The sequence below is a fragment of the Diceros bicornis genome, chromosome 32, assembly GCF_020826845.1.
Source record: "Diceros bicornis minor isolate mBicDic1 chromosome 32, mDicBic1.mat.cur, whole genome shotgun sequence".
In the NCBI taxonomy this organism is placed as follows: Eukaryota; Metazoa; Chordata; class Mammalia; order Perissodactyla; family Rhinocerotidae; genus Diceros; species Diceros bicornis.
Window position 1 is genome coordinate 37,175,304 of NC_080771.1, and position 20,111 is coordinate 37,195,414.

The following is a 20,111-nucleotide window of genomic DNA, read 5'->3' on the forward strand; positions in this document are numbered from 1 at the left end:
AGGTGGGACGGCCACTGGGCTCTATGCACACCATGGCCCCGAGCCCTGGCTCACCCCAAAGGCCCAGAAGCCAAAGATGATGATGATGAAGTCAACGACATCAGCCAGGAACATGAGAGCGTAGACGTCGGTGGCCGCGCGGTACTTGGTGTGCAAAATGTCATGGAAGAAACGCCGCAGGGGCCGGTACATGCTCTGGGCTCTGTGGGTGGGCAGGTGGGCTCAGCTCCGTGCCGGCCTCAGTGCCTCCCACCCGCCCCTCGCCCTGGGGCCGCTCCCAGGCCAGGTCACTCACAGGGACAGACAGAAGCTCTGCAGCCAGAGCCCAGCTGCCCTCACTCTTTCCTGGGGACGGCTCCGCCTCTTCTCTCTCCCTGTGGCTGCTGCTTCCTTCTCCTCCTCCTGGTCCCCATCCTCAGCTTCTGTAGGGGAGCAGCCACCGATGACAGAGCCCACAGCAGGCTGGGCCCAGCTCAGACTCCTGACCGCCCCGAGAGACCCCCCCCGGAGGGGCTGGCATCGCCCCATTTTGTAGACCAGCAGACTGAGCACAGGGACCTCCCCAGGGTCACCAGCAGTGGGCCAGCTGGGGCTGCATCCTTTGGACACAGAGGGCACGTCAGGAACTTGGCTGGGCAGCAGCTCCACCATGGGAACTGGGGGGCCGGAGTGGTTGCGGGTGGACAGGGCCGTCATACCAGTGGCTGCCAGGCCTCTGGGTTCTGCGTTCTCCTTCCTTCTCCTCCTAAAGCGCAGAGTGACGCGCCTCTTGTCGTGGGGCTTGAGGTCCACTGGGGACTCTGGGGGACCATCCCTCACTGCCACCTGGATGTCGTCCTCGGTGGGGGCTGCGGCCACCCCTGGCTCCTTCTGGGGCCCTGTGCCCGCCTCGGTCTGGGGTCCCAGCAGGGCTGGCTCCTCCTCAGCCCACTTCTTCCCACCACCCCTGTCGTGCTCCTCGGGGAGCGGCTCCTCCTCGTGGTCCCAGAGGCCGTAGCACTGTGGAGGGGAGGGAAGGTGGTGAGGAGGCCGGTGTGGCCACACCGGGCAGCACTTGGACCAGGCAAGATGGCCAGGCCCACCCTGGGCCCCACGATCTCTGCCTCCCCTCCTGGAACAAGATGGCTCAGGGGCAGGAGGGGTGCCCACCCGCCACCCGTCAGGCGCGTGGTGCTCACCAGCAGCTGAGAACGGTGGAAGAAGAGGGCCAGGAGCTGCACCAGGTCGCACTTGATGTAGCTGTCGCTCTTCTCCAGGCCCAGGATGCGTGGCGGAAAGTAGGGCTTGTTCTCGTGGCGCCGAAGCACTGTGTGGCTGTTCCAGGGGAAGAAGCCAAACTGGAACAAGTACTTGGTGACCACCGTGACCTGCGGGGGAGGGGGGTCAGCATGGGGGGGCCGGGCCCCCATCCCCACCCCTCCGGCTGCCGCCCACCTCGGTGAAGATGATGGCGGTCATCCAGAAGCGCTTGCTGGGCCGCGGGATGGACAGCATGGCCCACAGGAAGACCAGCACAGGCAGCACGAGGGAGGCAGCCGAGGCGGTGACCATGTGGTTGAGGACGATGATGAAGTAGCAGAGCAGCTCCGAGTGGGCGGCCACACACTGGTACACGGCCTGCAGCAGCCGCAGCACCCGGCCCTGCCCCTCCGTGAACCGCTCAGCCTCCTCCAGCTCCGGGATGGGCAGGCACCTGCAGGGACCATGCTCAGGCCCCTGCCACGTCCGCAAAGGCCGGTCTGCCGCCCCAGCGAGGGCCGCTTCTGCACCAGGGCCGCCCTGACACCAGGGCTCACGTGCGCCCCCCTCCACCCCTCACCGCGCACCTGTGGAGGAGCAGTTCGCTGGCCGTGCGCGTCCAGGTGCGAGCATTGCTGGGGAGCTCCAGGGAGCCGCGCAGGGCAGCCCTGGACTCCGTGACCAGCTCCTCGCTGCTGCTGCGGGTGTTGTAGCCGGTGCTCAGGGGGCTGCTGGTGTCGGTCATGCTGCTTAGCGGCTCCTCAGCCCCCAGCCCGCTGGGGGAGGAAAGGCCAGTCATGGAGGTGGCCTGTGCTCTGCCCAGGACCCTGGGGTGGGACGGGAGGGCCTCAAAGTCCCTTGTGGACAGGGGGCCAGCGGCCACACGCCTGGGGGGCTGTGTGTCCCTGAGTGCAGCAACTTGGGTGCCTGGGCCGGCCCACACTCTGGGGCCTGAGGGCAGGCCGGTTGGGGTGGGTCCTGGCTCAGCTGCCTGAGCCCGCTGAGGCTCACACCTACCTTGACGCTGTGCTCGGTGCATCGCGGGCCTCCGAGGAGCCTCTTGGCGCGGCCTCAGCCTCGCTTGTGTACAGCTGGTCCAGCAGGCCCCGGTGCACCTCGCCACCCTGCAGGGCACGTGAGGAGCTCAGGGCAGCTGAGTGTCTTAGCTCTGCTCTGGCCCAGGGTGGGGTAGGTGTGGGGCAGTGGGCGGGGTGTGTGTGTGTGTCTGGGTGGGCTCGGGCAGGCGCAGGTCAGGCGGGGGCGTGATGGGGTGTGGCACGGTGGGGTGGTACCCACTCACCCTGAGCAGCTCCTGTGCGAGCAGGTAGCGCTCAGCACGCAGCACATCACTCATGGCGCTGTGGTGCCGTGTGAAGGTGTGCAGCCAGCGCGTCAGCCCATCCACCAGCGCCTGCCCCAGCACCCACAGGAACTGCATGGTGCTCAGCACTCGCTGCATCACGTGGCTGTGGCCTGAGGGAAGGATGGTCTGGAGGGGCTTGCCAGGGGGAGACCCCCAGCCCCCCAGCCCCTGCATCCTACACACCTGCCACCTCGTCCTCGGGGTCCTCCACTGGCTCCGCCTCCTGGCCCGGGCCTCCTCCTGGGCACAGGGGTGCTGGTCAGTGCCTTGCGGCCCTGCACCCTCCCCAAAACCCGCACGCAGCCCGACTCACCCAGGGGCAGCTGCCCTCCCTGCTCCTGCTGCGCCCGCTCCTCCCGCTGCCGCCTCAGCACTGTCTGGGCATTGGTCACCCACGCCTGGTACGCCATCTGCGGGCCAGGGCCTCGGGGTTAGTGCCCTGCCTCCCAGGACCATTGGGTCCCATTCGGCCACCTCTGAGCTCCCGAGGAGGAGTCTGGGGTCAGGCGGCCCAGCTGGGGACCTTCAGCTCCTGAGCTGGGGCAGGAAATGGGCCCTGGGGGACTGTGGGAGAGGACAGGGCAGGGCACGCAGACCCCAAGCACACATGGCTGTCACTTGGCACCAGGGCCCCACACTGAGAACCGGGGACCCTGAGATGGACAAGAGGCTCCTGGTCCAGGAGACAGATGTGTGTCCAGCAACCATGCTGAGCCCTTCCCGAAGGCCAGGCCACCGAAGGCCACCAAAGGCCCAGGTGGTTGGAGTGAGGGCCTCGGGAGGTGGTGGGCAGAGGGGCACGTGGCTACCCATGACCTGTGGCCCCACAGCCTGCTTTCCCATCTGACTTGTGGACTTGGGAGGTCCGAATGGGGCTGGGCTCCCCAGGCCCTGGATGTGTCCTCCCCAGGCTGCCCCGGAGCTCCACGGATGGGAAGGCAAGCAGCAGACCCTCCCACCTCACCTGGAAGGCGCTCTGTGCTGATGGCCTGGGGTCCTCGGGCTGGGCCTCCTCCTCCTCCTCCTCACTGTCCGACTCGAACAGGAAGTAGTCCCCGGAGTGGATGACTGTAGGCAGGTGGAGCTGAGAGCCGGCCTCCAGCCACCCGGGGCTTCGCTCCGCGCCCCCACCCACAAGACCCTCAAGTTCATTTCTTTGGTTTGGAGTGGGCCCAGTAACAGGCCGCACTGTGCTGCCCAGCTTGGGTTCCCTCGGCATCCTGTGACTCCTAGGACCAAGGCCGCAGGCACCCTCCCCCCGAGGGACAGCCACAGTGGCTGGAGACAGGGAGCAGCAGGCTGGGGGACGGCGGCACATGCACGGGACACACGCCAGAGCGGTGGGACGAGACCAGACCGGACGAGAGACACACGGCGGCAGGGCCAAGAAAGGAGAGTGCAGATTCGCGGTGAAGATTCAGACTTCTGAATCGAGAGTTAGGAAAATGCAGGGCCTATTGTTGGAGACCCAGTTAAATGGAGACCCAGCCCCTTACTCCTGCGTGGTGGGTAGGGCCTGAGAGCCCACGTGGCAAGGCTCATGGGGAATGCAGGGAAAGGAAAGGATGCACAGGCTGGAGATCGCGCAGGTGAGCACCCTCCGCCTCGATGGGAGACAGCAGCCGGGAGGGGACGGCAGCCTGGGGCACAGTGGGTCCCACAAGGTGGGCAGGCCAGGTGGGGGTGGTACCTGTGGCATGGTCCAGCCAGGGCCGCCACCACTGTCTCCGTGGCGGGGAGGAGCCCCCTGGACTGCCGGGCCCTGTGGAGGGGCAGGGCAAGCATGAGCCACCAGGAAAGACAGGGGAGGGGGCGAGCATGGCCCCGTGGCAGAGACAGAGGTGGAGCCCTGTGGCGACAGAGGGGCCTCATGGTGCTGTGGGGAGAGAGGTCAGCCCACAAGTGCAGGTGGACAGTCACGGGTGGGTCGCATGGCCTTTGGGGACAAAGAGTGACCACACGGCACAGGACAGATGGGCTGGAAGCCCCGTGGGACATCACATGGCACAGGTGGGCAAGCTCCAGCAGGCACGAACAGGCCAGGGCATGGGCCCCCTCTGAGGCTGTGTCCACACTCACCTGGCTCCTGGCCGGGGTCCGGGGGGTTCTGGAGGTGGCTGCGGCCCTGCCTGTGCTTCTCCTGCTTGGCCCGGATACGCTCCATCCTGTGGGGCGGGAGGCAGCTCTGAGCGCGGGCGGCGGGTCAGGAGAGCCCGGGCGCCCGCCCCAGACGGCACCTACTGTCTCTTCAGCTGGGCTAAGGACTTCTCCTCTGCCTTGCGGTGCAGGTCGATGCTCTTGAGATTGGCAGCGTTGTAGAGCGCAAAGCCCCTGTGAGGAGGGACAGTGAGGCGGGCACTCAGCTCCAGCTGCACGGGATCCTCCACCTCTGCGCCCGGCTCAGCCCCTGTGGTCCTCCCTGCTCACACCGAGGGCCAGCTCCCCACCTCAACACCCCCCTTGTCGTGTGCTGGTGAGAGGGAGGAGCAGTCTCCGGTCTCGTGGGTGGAAAACATGCCAGTGAAGAGGCGTCGGAGGGATGGCAGCCCTGCCCGCCCAGCCCTGGGAGGAAGGCCCTCCAGCTGGTGTGCAGCCTCCAGCCAGCGTGGGGGCAACAAGCTGGGCAGAGCCGGGCTGGGACCACGCACCATTGGTCAGGCACGCAGGCCCCCGAGGAGGTCCTAACGGGCTTGTGGGCCCCGGTTCTCCCTTCAGGTGATGTGTCAGTGTCACGGGGTTTTGACGCCCGCCCAAGATGGGCCTGGGGGACCTGGGGCGGGGCCAACCTGGAGGCCAGAAGGGCGGTGGCCTGGAGCTCGGCCCTGACGTGCAGGAAGTAGTGGCTGAGGAAGACGCGGCGCTGCAGCAGCAGGAACAGGAAGCAGACGCTGTCCCAGAGGACACCGGCCTCCTCCACAGGCAGCAGGCAGTCCTGGTCCCTGCTCAGCATCTCCCTGGCTGCAGGACAGGTGCCGGCACGGGTTGGGTGTGGTCGGGGTTAGGGGCACAGGTCAGGGACACAGGTCGGGCTGCAGGGCAGGGACGGGTGTGGGGCAGGGGTCAGGTGCGTCTGTTGGGGTCAGTGTTGGGTGCAGGTCAGAGTCGGGGTTGGGGTCTTGGAAGCAGCGCATGTCCCTGAGCGCCCCTCCCGCCAGCCCTCGCTCACTCACGGTCATAGTAGCCTTTGACGGTGCACGCGAGGCTGAAAAGCTGGATGACCCAGCAGAAGCTGCTCTGCATCTGCTCCACGAAGACGCAGGACAGGAGCTGGGGGCAGGAGGAGGGTCAGCAGGGGCCCACTGGGTCGGGGGTTGGGGTCGGGGCTGGGCAGGCCAGGCCAGGCTCACCGAGAGCATGTTCTTGGAGACAATGACGGTGACGTTGTAGAGAATGAGGCAGTCCCACAGCACGAGACGGGCGTGTGTGTCCTTCTGCAGCAGGGCGGTGCCGAAGAGCAGCAGGTAGAAGCAGGCCAGCAGGTAGCCCAGCCCGAAGATGCTGATGCGGGTGGCCCCCGTGACGAACACCACTACCAGCACCAGCCAGAAGAGGTAGCGGAAGACGGCCACCTTTAGCACGTCGAGGTAGGACCTGCCAGGCAGGGTGTCACTGCAGGGGCCAGGTTCCCCACCTCCCTCCGGCAGCCTCCGACCAGAGGAACTCCCGTAAGGCCCCCTCTGCTGCGAGGTCAGAGTCTGCCCCAGGCTCAGTCCTAGCCAGAGCCCAGGCATGTCTGTCAGCCCTGAGGACCAGCTGCCTACACAGCCCCAGCAAGCTCCTGGCCCTGACCGGGCTCTGCAGGCCGCTGACGGCCCGGGACCCACCTGCAGTGAATGAAGTTGGGCACGGGGTTGGGCTCCCCTCGCAGCGGCTCCAGGTGGTCGGTGTTGACACCGGCCATGCGTTGCCACTCCTCGGTGCGCTCGGCCGAGAACACCTGCCACTGCTGGGAGGCACAGAGCAGCAGGAGGAAGTCACCTGTGGGCACATGGGAGGCCACTGCTGTGCCACACCCCAGGAACCGCTGACCGCACGGAGGCCTGGCGCACAACGGAGTGGCAGGGCGTGTCCTTCCCGGCACTAACCTTGCACCCAGACCGGAGAGAAGGATCAGTGTGTGCGTGGGGCAGACACACATCCACCTGTGTGAACTCCAGCCTGTGGTGTCTACGTGGGCCTGGGTGTGCCCGTGGGTGAACACACGTGGGGAACATGCCCGTCTGTGTACACGTTCTGTGTGTCTGTGTGTACATGTGGCTCTACATGCACCACACGCATGTCAGGAAGGAGGTCAACATGTGCCTGACTGCACGCCACGTGGGCATCAGTCTGTGCAGACCTGCATCTGTTTTGTCCACCCCTACGTCCACACCAGTGTCCACACCTGTGTCCACCCTGCATCCACCTATGACTATGCCTGTGTCTACCCTGTGTTCACATCTGCAACTATTTGTGTGTCTGCAACTGCGTGCACACCTGTGTCCCTACCTGTGCGCACACTGGCGAGCAGATGCATGTCTGTGTGGCTGGGTGTGCACGTGTGAGGTGGGCCCCTCGGTCTCATGGGGATGTGCCTGGAGGGCCAGGCACACTTGTGGAACAAAGGCCCCCCCACTGGGGAGATGCAGGCTTGGACCGGCTGGTGAGGCCTGGACAACACGCCCCTCGCTGGCTGGAGAGGAAGGTCCACGCTCGCCTGCCCATCCTTGTGTGGAACCTCCACAGCCTCCTGGGAGGCCGGCAGGTGGCGCATGTGGACGAGGGGCCCCGGCCGGCGGGCACTCACTGATGAGGTTGGTGGAGTTGGGGGCCCTGAAGAAGTCGGGCAGGTACAGCCACTTGATGAGTGCAGAGTTCATGGGGATGGCCTGGCTCCAGCGCCACGGGTAGTCTGTGGGTGGAAGGTGTGCGTCAGGCCCCAGGCGTCCTGGCTCAGCCCCATCTGCTGGCTGGCAGCCTCCAGGAGCCCAGAGTCCACGGGAATCGTTCTTACACCCACTTGCACATGTTAATGCAGTCTCAAACATACACCCCCTCTCACTTGGAGTCTCGAGAGCACGTGGGCCCAGAGATTTCGGCATTTTCTCACGTACACACTTCTCAGGCAGAGACAGAGCCCCAGGCCCCCGGGGGAGGAATCGAGTGACGGCCGAAAGTAAAGGCCGGCAGCTGGGCGGGGCCCATAGTACGGATGGACCAGGACGAGGCTTCATCACACACCCGTCAGAACGGCTACAACAAAAAATAGTGACGACACCAGGTGCTGGCAAGGACGCAGAGAAAGCAGAGCACACGCACACTGCTGGTGGGAACGTAAAATGGGACGGCCGCTCTGGGCATCCATCCCAGAGAAATGAGAACTGCACCCACAAGAAACCTGCACAGAACGTTCCCAGCAACTTTGTTGGTAAGAACCCCAAGCTGGAAACAGCCGGAGTCTTCCACGGGGGCAGGGCCAAGCCGACTACGATGCGCTCAACCAGCAGGGCTACTCAGCCAGGAAAGGGCAAGTGCTGGTGCGCACGACTCCGAGACGCTCCTCCCATGCATTTTGCTACGTGAAAGAGGCCAGACCCACAGGCTACATGTTGTGCAATTCCACTCCTATGACGTTCCGGAAAACACCAAACCATAGGGACAGAAAACTCAACTTAGTGGTTGCCCCAGGGATGAGGTGGGATGGGGGACGGGCTGACTGCCAAGGGGCTGCACGATGCAAAGTCCGGGGTGATGGAAATGTTCGGAAGGGAACTGTGGGGGTGGACATACACCTCCACCCACTTGTCAGAACCCACAGAACCGTGCATCACAAGGGATTTGACTATTCTGGAAATAAACGTTGACCTGGATTTTGGGGGACCCAGGATGGAGTGCAGACTGACGAATGAGTCTCAGTGGAGGACACGCGTAGGACACACCTCCTGGGAGAGGCAGGGGGAAGGAGCCAGCAGAAGTAACTTTGGAAACGGCAGTTGACTGAAGAGAGAAACGCTGCCATCCAGGAGAGCAGGGCGGCACCGACACCCACGGCGACGAGCACACGAGGCGCCCAGCTCTTGGTTTCTAAACTCCGCCCTCCAGTGAAAGGGGCCAGGCTCCACGGGCAGCGGCTGGCCACAGGGCTGGGCAGGGAGCACAGCTGAGGCCGGAGCGTCTCATGGAGCAGAGAGTGAGGATGTGCTTGGAAGAGGCTGGGCACGGCGAAAGGGCCAGTGTGGGCGGCAAAGCAGACGGCGATGGGAAAGAATAAACCTCCAGAGTCCATACAGATATAGACAAACAACCAAGCAAACAAATGGGGAGAAGGACAGGCTTTTCTATACAGAAGCTGCCCATTTACGACAACAGGGGAGATGGGGAAATACGAGGAGACCGTGTGAAGACCTAATTAATAATGGCTGCAGGCAGATCCCCCAGCGATGCTGAAGGTAGCAGGTGAGTGCTTGAGGAGAAACAAGACGTGTGCATGGTCTTAGGGTGTCTCCCCGCAAATAAACACATTAATTACAAGGAGAAAAACACTAACTTCACAGAGGAAAAACCCACAGACGGTGCTGCACCCAAGTGATGAAGGGTGACATCACTGGGGTGAGACGCACTGGCCCCAATGTGACACACCGGGTGGACATGTCACAGCTGTGGTACTCTTGCCAAAAGTGCGTAACCTGGTCTAGTGAAGAAACACCAGACAATCCCAAATCGAGGGTCATTCACAAAATAACAGCCCAGTGGCCCTCAAAGAGGAAGAAAGAGAACCGTCCCAGCCCAGAGGAGTCAGAGGAGACAGCACGACAAAGTACAACGTGGGGTCTGCACAGGGTCCTCAGGTGGAAAGCAGCTGTGGCCCAGCCGGGGAGGCGCTAGTCTGTGGCTCTGCATCAGCACTCACGTCTCTGCTTTGGTCACTGTCCCTGGTCACGTCAGAGGCTGACTTGAGGGAAAACTGGACGAAGGGCATTTGGGGGCTCTGCACGGCTCTCGCAACCCTCTTTCAGTCTACATGAAAAGTTAACAACAAGCCAAACGTAAAAGGACGAAGTTCTGATAAAGAACGACACGGGGAATGTCAAATGTGTTCTGTAGGATGCAGCTCAAAGGCGACATGCTGCCTGAGTCCGTTTCTAAGACATTCTGGAAAAGGCAGAGTAGAAATGGTCAGATCAGTGGTTGCCAGAGGTGGGCAGCCGGGGGAGGGGCTGCCCCAGGGGCAGGGACGTGGGTGCTGGACACCTGTGTGTGTGACTAGGGTGGCAGTCACGCCACTCTATGCTTTTGTCAGAACGCACAGATCTGCACCCGAAAGGGGGAGTGGTACTGGCGTGCACGAGCCTCGAGGAGCCCGACTTGGAAGAACAGTGATGGAGCACATCAAAAGTGCCCGCTCGAAGGGCTCCGGGCCAGCGCGGAGACCCTCTGCACATCAGGGACACGACAAGGGGGCTGTGGCACGTTAGGCGAGAAGGGCTCGGAGGACCTGCTGACAAGAAACAGAAAGGCGGGGGGAGCAACAAAGCAAAGCTCTTCACAGAAAAGCCGCTGACAACCGTACCAGGACACATCGAACGCGCCTCCCAGAAAGTCCTGCCAACGGCCGACTCAGGAGTCACTGGACATGGACGCTGCCCATGACGGAGGCGGAGCAGCAGCGCCTCCCCAGGGCGGGCTGGGGACCTGGGACAGACCAGATGGCCAACTGGACCCCGGTCATGAGCCGTTCCTGCCAAAGCGTTGGCTGGTGTCCAGCATTTAGGAATAGCCCAGCAACCTCAAGTCAGGGCTCTCTGCAAACCCGCCTGACTCTGGAAACGTCACGCAGTCCAGCCCAAAGGAGACAAGAAGAGGACAGCCAAACGCAAACGTTGGGTCCTGCGTCAGAGTAACAGCCACCAAAGACGGGGCCATTAGTGTGACAGCACACTGGACCAGGGTGTTGTCCCGGGATGGACTGCTGCGTATGGTCCCTGTCCTGTGGTACAGAGGGCACCTGCCCTCAGGCGGTACTGGGTGTGGAGCCCCACAATGGTCTCTTCTCCCAACTTTTCTATTTGAAATTCTTCAAAATAGAATGTGGGCAAAAAAGGAAAGAAGAAAGCAGTGGACGCAGGGAGACCAGGGAGAGGCCCGTGCTGCCACCCAAGATGGCACAGCTGCAGCCAGCGAAGTCCGTGAGGGGAGCACTGGGGGACTCGGTGGGCGCTGAGCAGGGATGGACTCACTGGGGCTGGGCTGTGGAGGGGTGGGGGGCTGAGGCCAGCTCCAGGAGCGGGGGGACCCAGAGGAGGCGGGAAACATCCCCCCGTGCTTCCACACAGCCACAGAGCCCACCGAGGCCTGGCCGCAGCAAGGTGCACCCAGCTCACCCAGTGGTCGCCCACCACGGGGGTCCCCACTCACCGATGCACAGGGCGGGAGGGATGCCCAGGCACAGCATGTACTGGTACAGCAGGAAGAGTGCCAGGAAGAGGCAGTAGTTGGGCCAGAGGCGGGCAATGGTCCCGCGCCGCCGGCGGGTGAGGATGGCCACCAGCCAGCAGCCGTGCAGGATGACCATGAAGTTCATGCGCTGCCCAATCACGTTCACGGCCATCAGGAAGCAGATCTGGGGGCAGCAGAAGGGGGAGGAGATGAGGACGGGGGACGGTGAGCTGGTGGAAGGGACCTTCTTGGCCCTGCCTCCGGGTAGCCTCAGGGCGGCACAGGGAGGTCGGGCAGGCTCGGAGCAGAGCACCCTCTGCCTTGAGGTGTGGGGTGCTGCACACAGAGTGCAGGGCCAGGAGCCCAGGCTCATGATGGCCCACACCACCCTCTTGGGAGAGATGGAAAGGCTAGACGTGTCTCCATCGTGCGGAGGGAAACTGAGGCTGGGGGGTGCTCAGGGGCAGAGTTGAGACTCTGACCCTGTCTCCAGCCTGAGTCCTGGACTCCCTGCCCTCACTCTATGGGCCCCTCTCCAAGTGCAAGCTGACCAAGCCCGGGAGGACCCGTGCCCTCCATGGTCTGCCCCCCGAGCCCCAGGTGGCCGCCTTGGGCCTGTACGTTGCAGATGCTCAGCAAAGGCCCCGCAGAAGGCGGCATGGACCGCGGCAGCTGAGCCCTGCCTGGGGAAGGGGCGAGGGGCGATGCCCGGCCTCACCTCCAGCCCAAATTTGTAGAAGAAGAAGTTGATGAAGTACTTGAGGCAGCTGAGCAGGTCCTTGTCCAGCCGCTGGCGGGTGCCGTCGGCGCAGACGGCCTGTGCGGGCAGCGGGGCCAGCTGGTGCTGCCGGCGGTGGTACTCCTGGCGCCGGTACACCACAGCCTCGAACACCAGCAGCAGCAGGATCTGCAGGTGGTTCTGGGGAGGGGGGACAGTCAGACTCTGCCTGCCATACCCACCCTGACCCCTGTCCACCCCCTGCCCTGCGGCTCCTCACTCACCTGGATGTAGCCCAGGTTTGGGAAGCCCTTCCGCACCCCAAACCAGTTGGCGGGGTCGACGGGCCCGCGGTACAGCAAGGACTGGTGGATCTCGGCCTTCTGCAGGTTCGTGCTGTTGGGAAGGGGCTGGGGGCGGGGACGGCATGAGCCTGCTTTCCGCTGGGAACTGGACGCTGACCCCGGGGACCACTGGCCCTGCCTCACGCCTCCTGCCCCAACCACAGCTCCGGACGGGTCTGGGCCAGACCACAGCTGCCCCCAGCCAGGGATGTCGGGGGCTGTCAGCCTCCGACCCTCCTTAATGAGGAAGAGGACAAGGTGTCTGGGGACAGGGAGGCCACAGGCAGGGGCTGAGGGGGGGTAAAAGAAAGCTCCAGGCCCTGAGTGGCCTCCCCCTTCCCAGTCTGGCTCAGACCCCCCCTTCACTCCAGGAGACGTCTGGCCTCGGGACCACCTCACGCCATGACCTGCACTTTGTCGGCCAGGTCAGGACACTTCTCTGAGCCCAGACACCTTGGCGTGGGTGGGTCCTCCACAGACCAGGCCAAAGGACAGCTCCTCCAAGAATCCCCTGGCCCCGGGGACGGGCCCTCTGCGTCTGTCCCTCGCCACCCTAAGCCGCAGCAGCAGCCCCTGCGGCCCCACAAGTGTGGGAGGCCCGGCGGCCAGGCGCCGTACCTCAGTGCAGTTGCTGGAGTACTCATGCGGGCGGACCACCTTGAGCTGGTAGAGCATCTTGCACACGATGATGATGCAGGTCCACACGGTGGACAGGCAGGAGGCCATGGGCCGGAAGCGGGGGTATGGCAGGGCAAAGGCCCACAGCACCACCAGCAGGAGGTTCATCACTGACACCTGTGGGTGGTGGCCATGCTGGAGCAGCAGCGGACGGAGCAGCACCCCGCCCCCGGGCCCCATGATCCACAGCCACCTGCAGGTCCCGGGCTCCGGGGAGGCCAGCGAGGATGTCTGAGTGACCCCACTGCAGACGAGGAAGGTGCGTGTCCCACTCTCACCTCTTTCAGGGCCACCCAGACGGTGTACAGGGCCACCAGCTTGAAGACATGCAGCTCCAGCAGGCGCCCCACGAACACCTGGGCACGGGTGAGGATGTCCGAGAAACCAGTGGCCAGGTCCAGCAGCCGCTCGGCCACCAGGCCCCACTTGTTGGCTGTGGCTGTGGGTGGAAGATGCCGCGGTGAGGAGGAGGGGATGGGGACTCCTGAGCCTGGGGCCGTTCTGTCCCATGTACAGACAAGGCTCTGTGGCTCACAGGGTCACAGCAAAGGGACCCAGCGGCTCGGCCCCTCAGCACACTGCACGTGCCTCTCAGGGGCCCGCGCTCTGCCCTCTGACTTACCTTCCGGGACCTGTGTGGCCTGGGGGGGGCCAGCCGTGCTCTGCCCCTCTTCCCTGGGGGCCTCCTCCTCCTCCTCCTGCTCTAGCAGCGGGGTTCTGCTCACCGCGTCCTGCCTAAGACGGACCCCAAAGTGTCACTTCCCACCTACGCTCCTGGGATGGGCTCCACCTCGCTGCCACCCCTGCCCTCCCAGGGCTGACAGAAGCACTGCCTGCAAGCCCTCTGCTCTGTGACCTGTGTTGTTTGTGCTGCAGCTGCTGGGCCGTGAGTGGCCCAGCTGATATTACACCCCTGTGATCCCCAGCGCCTGAGGCCCCTCCGCATTTGGAGTCAGGGGCCGAGGCTTCCCTCTGCTCCAGCTTCTCCCACCCGAATCCCTCCAGCCCCCTTCACCTCCCAGATGAGGCCCTTTTCTGTGCCGGTTCGGGGGGGGACACCCTGCAGACCCTCAGGCCCCCGGTGAGCTGAGCCTGGAGTCTGCGCCCCTCAGAGGCAGCGGTGGAGGTGGGGCTGCCTGGTGGAGTGTGTGCACCTGTGAGCCGGGTGCGGGCGCGGGTGGCGGGCGTGTTCCAGGTCGGTGAGCTGCATGAAGGGCTGGTGGAAGTAGTGCAGCTGCAGGATGCAGGCGAGCAGGAAGAAGCCGGGCACGAGGATGCTGGAGAAGAGCTCGGACACACTGAACTGCTCCAGGCCCAGGTCCCCCAGCCTGGCATGAGGGGTGGCCGTCAGCACCGGCTCGGCCCCCTGATCCCCCCATGGCGCAGCCCTGAGGAGGTGCGCGGCCCCCCGCCGGACATTGCCGGCCCCCGCCCGACTCACTGCTCATCAGTGAAGCCTGTCAGGTTGCGCCAGTACGTGGGGAAGTCCTGGAACTGGAAGGTGTAGACAGCGATGAGCACCAGCATGGTGTAGGCCACCACCAGCCACCAGAAGACCTTGAGCAGCTTCCGCCACAGGCTGTAGTAGACCTACCCAGAGAGCACGCGGTGAGGCCCAGCCCTCTCGAGGGGCCCGCGCCCCGCCGTGCCCACCCAGGCACCTGGAAGAGGGTGAGGCAGAGCAGGAAGAGGAACATGTAGACGATCTTGTAGACAACGAGGCGGCCGGCGAAGCTGACCACAACGAACATGCCCGCACACACGTAGATCCAGTACTTGGCGTAGAGGCCCGTGACCAGCCTCCCCAGGCTCCGGAGCAGCGTCCGCGTCCGCGTGGGCTCTGCAGGCCAAGCCGTGGGGCGAGAGACCGTGTCTGCGGGGCCAGGTGGGAGGGGGCTGTCCCCTGACGGCCCCGCCCGCTCACCTGTGTCTGCCACAGTCACCTCTGTCAGCACAGGGGGCGCTCCCGCCCTCTGCAGCAGCTTCTCCTTGACAAACTGCCGCAGCAGGAGCCAGAAGGTCAGAGTGCACAGCAGCTGGGGCGGGGGGTGTGTCATCAGGGGCTGGGTTGCCTGGCACCCCTCTCAGAGCCAGGGCCCAGCCCAAGAATGTGTGAGCCCAGGGGAGGGACCCTTAGCAGGCAGGCAGCCAGCACTGTCCCCCACCCCAGCACTGGCCCCACCAGGGCCATCCACCGCAGCACTGTCTCCCCCAGCACCGCCCCCCTATGGGGACAAACTCGCCCTCGCACATACGCAAACGCACAATACACACACAAAGCACATATTCCACGCACAGGCTCCTGTGTTCACATTTGCATACAGATGCACAGGCGCACACGTTTCATACGTGCAGGTTCACGTGTTTGCACACACACACGCACACAGGCTCACATGTCCCACACGGTGGGATATAGCCCACCGGTCCCCCAAACACGTCACAGGAAGCGGGACAGACATCCACGTACAATGACACTCTGGCATACACCTGTCTCATGAAGGGACACAGTGATGGCACAAAGATTCACTGAGACCTGAGGCAGTGGGTGACACTAATGGAGCCCGAGTCAGGGACACGGGGACTGCGCCCCCAACAATGCGAGGTCATCATTCACTCATTCAACAAATGCCCATTGAGCAGCTACTCTGGGCTGGCTGTGGGGACCCCGCGGTGACAGCTAGACCTGGGCCTTGCCCTCCCAGAGCTCCCACTCCCCTGTGGAGCTGAACGAACTGGGCCTGTCACGGGTCCCCCTGCAGAAACCCGAGGCACCTGCACGCGCACAGCACCTGGGGGGGGCACTCACCATGGCGCCCAGGTCCAGGCAGGGGTAGCGGGTGTGCTCCAGCCCCAGCTGGCGCAGGCTGACGGGGCCCAGGGTGGTGGGCAGCTCGGGACGCAGGTCCATGGCCCACACGTAGCGCAGGCCACACAGCACCAGCCCGTAGAGCAGGATGAAGGGCGAGCAGAGCGTGGCCAGCTGGTGGCGGCTGCGCACTGTCCAGATGAGGCAGGCCCAGAGCAGCAGCACGAAGGTCAGCCAGCTGTGGTAGGTGATGCTCCACACCTGGGTGGCCAAGGCAGGGGTAGGGCTGCTGGGCGCACATGGACCAGTGCCCCGACCCCTCCCACAGGTGGAACAGTGGTGGGGCCATGGGGAGGCGCTCAGACACGCCCTGTCAGGCCTGGAGCACCGTGGCACAGGACATACACATGCCACATGCATGCACACACGCTCACATGCACGCTTGCTTGCATACTCACCGCACATACTCACAGGCACGCGTGTACACACGCACACTCACATGCATGCCCACTACACACATGCTCACCTGCACACCCGCCCGCCACATGTATGCACACATGCTTGCATGCATGTTAGCTCACACACGCCCACAGCCCAGCAGGTCACAGCTCTGTCCATTTCTGGTGACGAGGCCACCATCTGCCTCCCAGGTGTCACGTGAGAACCCGCAGGAAGGGCCCAGGCCGCTGCTCTTACCATCATGGCAATGAGGGCGCACACGTAGCTCTGGTCCATGATGAGGTGGCCCAGGCCGTGCAGCGGAGACGTCTCTTGAGGTTCAGCCAGCCTGGGGTACACTAAGAGGTGGCAGGCGGGGGTCACCCAGGGAGCCAGGCCACAGGCTGGGGAAGCTCCCACATCAACAAGCCAGAGCCCCTCGCCCACACCTGACTCTGCCCTAAAACACAGATAGCACACTGGAGCAGTGGCCCAGTGGGGAGGAGGGAGCCATGCTCAGGAGACAGCTCATGGTAGGCATGGGGGCAGAAAGCACCAGCAGAGGGCTGGGCTCCTGTCTGACACAGTTTTCAACGTGTCTGTGACCCTGAGCCAGACCCCTCCTGGCACCTCGTTTTCCCAGACTCTGAAGAGACGGGATGAATGAGATGGCCCTGACCCCTTCCAGCTTTGTGGGCACGCAGGTCCCCAGGGCGCCAGCTCTCAAGGCCAGAGATTTCATCTTCTGCTTTGTGCAGGGACAGTTCACAAATGGAAATCAAGGCTTAGGGCAAAGAGGAAACACACCCAGAAAACACGCCTCCTCATGGGGCTCTGCCAACGCAAAGCTCCTAGGCCGGCACCCACAGGGCCAGCCCAAAGTGGGGCAGTCAAGTCGTCCGGGGACTGGGGGCAGGTGAGGAGGGGGTGGGAGACCTGGAGCCCCCCACGGTCCCCTGCCTGGGCGGCCCCAATGGGCACAGTTGGAGAGGCCAACAAGGCGAGACCACCTGGTGACCACCAGGGGGCAGCACCGATGTGCCCATGGAAGGAGGTGTCCTTGGGTGGCCATGGGCACGTCGTACTCACGGGGGCGCTGCTGGACGGGGCTGTGGCTGGTCAGGTCATGCACAATGCAGTTGTCGGCCTCCGAGTCAGGCCCCGTGGGCGTGGGCACCATGCGCTGCAGAGGCGACCCCAGAGCCGGTGAGCCAAGCCCATGGGCAGGAGGGCTCTGGCCCCACTGCTCAACCCAGACTCCTCACCTGGGCAACCCCCTCCTCCTTGGTGGCCACAGCCCTGGCCTGGCCCTGGGGCCACTGGTCCATCTCGGTCAGCTCCACCTCCCGCTCCTTGTCGCCCCCGGCCACCTCCTTCCTCTGCAGAAACCAGAGCCAAGAGCTGAGCCCTCGGCCCCGCGCGTGGTCGTGGCCCGAGGGTGGCAGATGGGCAGCAGAGGCGCACTGGTCCCGGGTGCTCACCTGGTCGAGGGGCTGGCATGTGCGGAGCTTCAGGAGTGAGGTCACCGTGTAGCAGAGAAGCAGCAAGATGCCAGGGCTCACGTAGACGGGCCAATCGTGGCTGGTGTTAAGGACCAGCACGCTGGGACTGGAGCAGTTGGTGGGAGCCACAAAGTCCTTGAGACCGAACACCCTGCCCAGAGAAGGCACGTCACTGACTGCCAGCCTCGGAGGTGACAGACCAGATGGGCAGGGCTAGGGCGATCCCTCACCTGGCCCAGATGCTGGTAGGTGGGAGCAGGGCCTGGGCGAAGGGCGTCTGGTAGCAGTAGAGGCAGATGAGATGGCCGGCGCCAAAGCAGCCTACCATGACACAGAGTGCGCTGAAGCCTAGGGGGCTGATGGGAAAGTGGCAGGCCCACCAGGTGCAGATGGCCAGGAAGAGCAGGAAGTAGACGCTGGAGAAGGCCGAGGGGTGGGCGATGCCTGCAGGGCCGGGCAGAGGCAAGCAAGGTCATGCCTGGCGGGGGCCATGTGACCGCCGTCTCCTTGGTTAGCGGGGAGTTCTGCAGGCTGCCAAGCCCCCTCCCAGCGTGACAGTCAGTTCTGGGGTCCCCTCCCTGCTCCAGGGGTACCTGCCAGCGCGAGCAGCACTATGGCCAGCGTTCGCCCAGCGGCCACCAGCAGCCAGTGGGCTGTGATCCGGAACCGGGCAGCCAGCCGAGACCGCTGTTTAGGGGCCAGTGCAGGGGCTCCCCAAAGTCCTGCTGCGTAGCCAGTGTCCACTTCCCTCTCATCATCGTCCTGCCAAGGTCAGGGGGGGGGCAGGGGTCAGGCGCATGGCACTCAGGACACCAGGGAGGGCCGGGAGCCACCCCTGCCCACACTGTCCACTGCCCCTCCAAGGGCCACGGGGCTGCCAGCCTGAGTGTGGACCTGTGCCACCCTCTGCGCCCGGAAATCCACCCACCACCTTCCCACTGCCTCACTGAAGTTCACAGCCGTGAGGCCTTTCTGGAGGCGGCCCACCTTGGCCCCAAGACACGCTCCTGCCAAGCCCTGGCACTCACAATGACTGACCCGTGCAGGCCAACCTCGGATTATTCCAGAACCCCTCAAGTGTCTCTTCTTTATCTCCCCATCTAGACCAGGGGGCCCCCGAGCACAGGGTAGGCCCCACAGATTCCTGCACGTGTCCCCAAAGCCCCTGGGCCTGAGTGGAGATTTTTAGGAAAAAGGAAGGAGAGCAGCACATGCATGTGTGCGCAGCACTTCACAGTTTACAGAGCACTTTACACAGAGCACTGCACATGGTCCCAAGGGCTAACACAGCACTTTCTTTATAAGTAAAGGGACATGAGCTCAGAGGGGACCCCAAATGACACAGGAGGGACACCCTGCTCCCTTTTTGCTGCCTGTGGGGCCCCTGGAGAGCAAGGGGCAGACGCCAAGGGGCACGGCCAGGCGGGGGGGTATCCTGGTGCCCCTGCCAGCTCTTCTGGATGGGCCGCTCCTCTGGAGGGACGGAGGTGGCCGACTGCCCAGGAGGAAAGGGACGGCCCTTCCAGGCCTCACCTGCCCACGGGGCTGGAGCAGGGGGCGACGAAATCCACCAGGGCCTGTGTCCCTGCCCGACCAGGATGGAGCTGTTTCCTGGACGTTGGGCGGACCCAGGTGAGGCAGAGAGAACTCAGACTCTACGTCAGACACCCCGCCCTGCCCTGCGTCGCCATCTGTAAAATGGGTGCTATGTATGTGCCCTTCCCAGTGGCCCAGGGGCACTTGGCGTCCTGGCAGAGAGCACAGGCTCTGGAGCCAGGAGACCTGGTCACAGCCCAGCTCTGAGTCTCCCATCTGTGCAGCCTTGGGCAAGTCACCTAACCCCTCTGTTGCCCTTCTGTCAATGCGGGTGGGACCAGACAGGAGAGATGAAGCAGACACAGGACCTGCCCTAACAGAGCCTGGGGGTCCGGAGGCCCCAGGGAGGTCCGCTGAGCCGTGCCTGGCGGGAGGGGAGGGAGCAGACCAGGGGAAGAGGGTGCAAGATATACAAGACTGAGATAGAAGAGCAGGGGCCCGCTATCTCAGAGGTCAGAAGGCGTCCCCTGGGTGCCCCCGTTAGACCCCAAATGCGAGGGTGGGAACCCCAGCCGCCTGGGGTGGGGAGACAGCTGGAAGGCGCAGCAGCCAGGACTGCGCTCCGCCCGCCCGCAGCTGGCCGAGGCCCTGGGAAAGCTTCGGGGAAGGCCCGTGAAAAATGAGCGTTTCTGCAAGGGGGAGGAACAGAGGCAGCTGCTGGGTGGAAAGACAGGTGCTCGGCCCCCACGGGGTCCAGCCCGGCCAGGCCTGGCTCCAGCCCGACTCGGCAGGTCCCACAGGCCCACGGGCTTGGCAGAAGTTTCCATTCGTCTCCACACCTCCCACCACAGCCCCTCTGACGCCTCAGAGCGTGTGCACACGTGTGAAGAGTCAGGACGTGTGCATGTACACAGATCGTGTGCAACTGTGTGCACGTGGTCCTGCCGGGTGCTGTGGTATGTGCAGGTGGTGTTGCGGCTCTTCTCAGCTCTGGGCTCTAAAACTGGGCACCTGGGAAGGGCGGCCCCACCGCCTCGCTCTGAGGTCTGTCTACACAGCCACCCGGGGTCAG

The 20,111-nt window shown here is 64.1% G+C and overlaps 1 protein-coding gene across 4 annotated transcripts in view; it reads right to left on the reverse strand.

The window, feature by feature from the left end:
- The window catches only part of PIEZO1 (piezo type mechanosensitive ion channel component 1), a 67,006-nt gene that overhangs the window by 4,470 nt on the left and 42,425 nt on the right, over window positions 1–20,111 (reverse strand). For 2 of the 4 annotated variants that reach the window (XM_058528458.1, XM_058528457.1), the window contains exons 6-41: window positions 18,097–18,265; window positions 17,734–17,947; window positions 17,483–17,654; window positions 17,267–17,380; window positions 17,091–17,184; window positions 16,260–16,360; window positions 15,564–15,824; window positions 14,682–14,793; window positions 14,419–14,597; window positions 14,199–14,347; window positions 13,912–14,085; window positions 13,380–13,492; window positions 13,036–13,196; window positions 12,698–12,874; window positions 12,020–12,145; window positions 11,736–11,936; window positions 10,997–11,201; window positions 7,389–7,493; window positions 6,427–6,580; window positions 5,950–6,193; window positions 5,773–5,869; window positions 5,389–5,560; window positions 4,844–4,933; window positions 4,682–4,767; window positions 4,293–4,364; window positions 3,567–3,670; window positions 2,916–3,012; window positions 2,786–2,842; window positions 2,540–2,712; window positions 2,257–2,363; window positions 1,827–2,015; window positions 1,435–1,693; window positions 1,179–1,367; window positions 699–999; window positions 296–422; window positions 55–202 (exon numbers count right to left, since the gene is read on the reverse strand). In XM_058528458.1, the coding sequence (XP_058384441.1) occupies window positions 55–202; window positions 296–422; window positions 699–999; window positions 1,179–1,367; window positions 1,435–1,693; window positions 1,827–2,015; window positions 2,257–2,363; window positions 2,540–2,712; window positions 2,786–2,842; window positions 2,916–3,012; window positions 3,567–3,670; window positions 4,293–4,364; window positions 4,682–4,767; window positions 4,844–4,933; window positions 5,389–5,560; window positions 5,773–5,869; window positions 5,950–6,193; window positions 6,427–6,580; window positions 7,389–7,493; window positions 10,997–11,201; window positions 11,736–11,936; window positions 12,020–12,145; window positions 12,698–12,874; window positions 13,036–13,196; window positions 13,380–13,492; window positions 13,912–14,085; window positions 14,199–14,347; window positions 14,419–14,597; window positions 14,682–14,793; window positions 15,564–15,824; window positions 16,260–16,360; window positions 17,091–17,184; window positions 17,267–17,380; window positions 17,483–17,654; window positions 17,734–17,947; window positions 18,097–18,265 (5,493 nt within the window). The remainder of the gene's footprint in view (window positions 1–54; window positions 203–295; window positions 423–698; window positions 1,000–1,178; window positions 1,368–1,434; window positions 1,694–1,826; window positions 2,016–2,256; window positions 2,364–2,539; window positions 2,713–2,785; window positions 2,843–2,915; window positions 3,013–3,566; window positions 3,671–4,292; window positions 4,365–4,681; window positions 4,768–4,843; window positions 4,934–5,388; window positions 5,561–5,772; window positions 5,870–5,949; window positions 6,194–6,426; window positions 6,581–7,388; window positions 7,494–10,996; window positions 11,202–11,735; window positions 11,937–12,019; window positions 12,146–12,697; window positions 12,875–13,035; window positions 13,197–13,379; window positions 13,493–13,911; window positions 14,086–14,198; window positions 14,348–14,418; window positions 14,598–14,681; window positions 14,794–15,563; window positions 15,825–16,259; window positions 16,361–17,090; window positions 17,185–17,266; window positions 17,381–17,482; window positions 17,655–17,733; window positions 17,948–18,096; window positions 18,266–20,111) is intronic. The other 2 variants (XM_058528460.1, XM_058528459.1) reach the window with 2 other exon arrangements.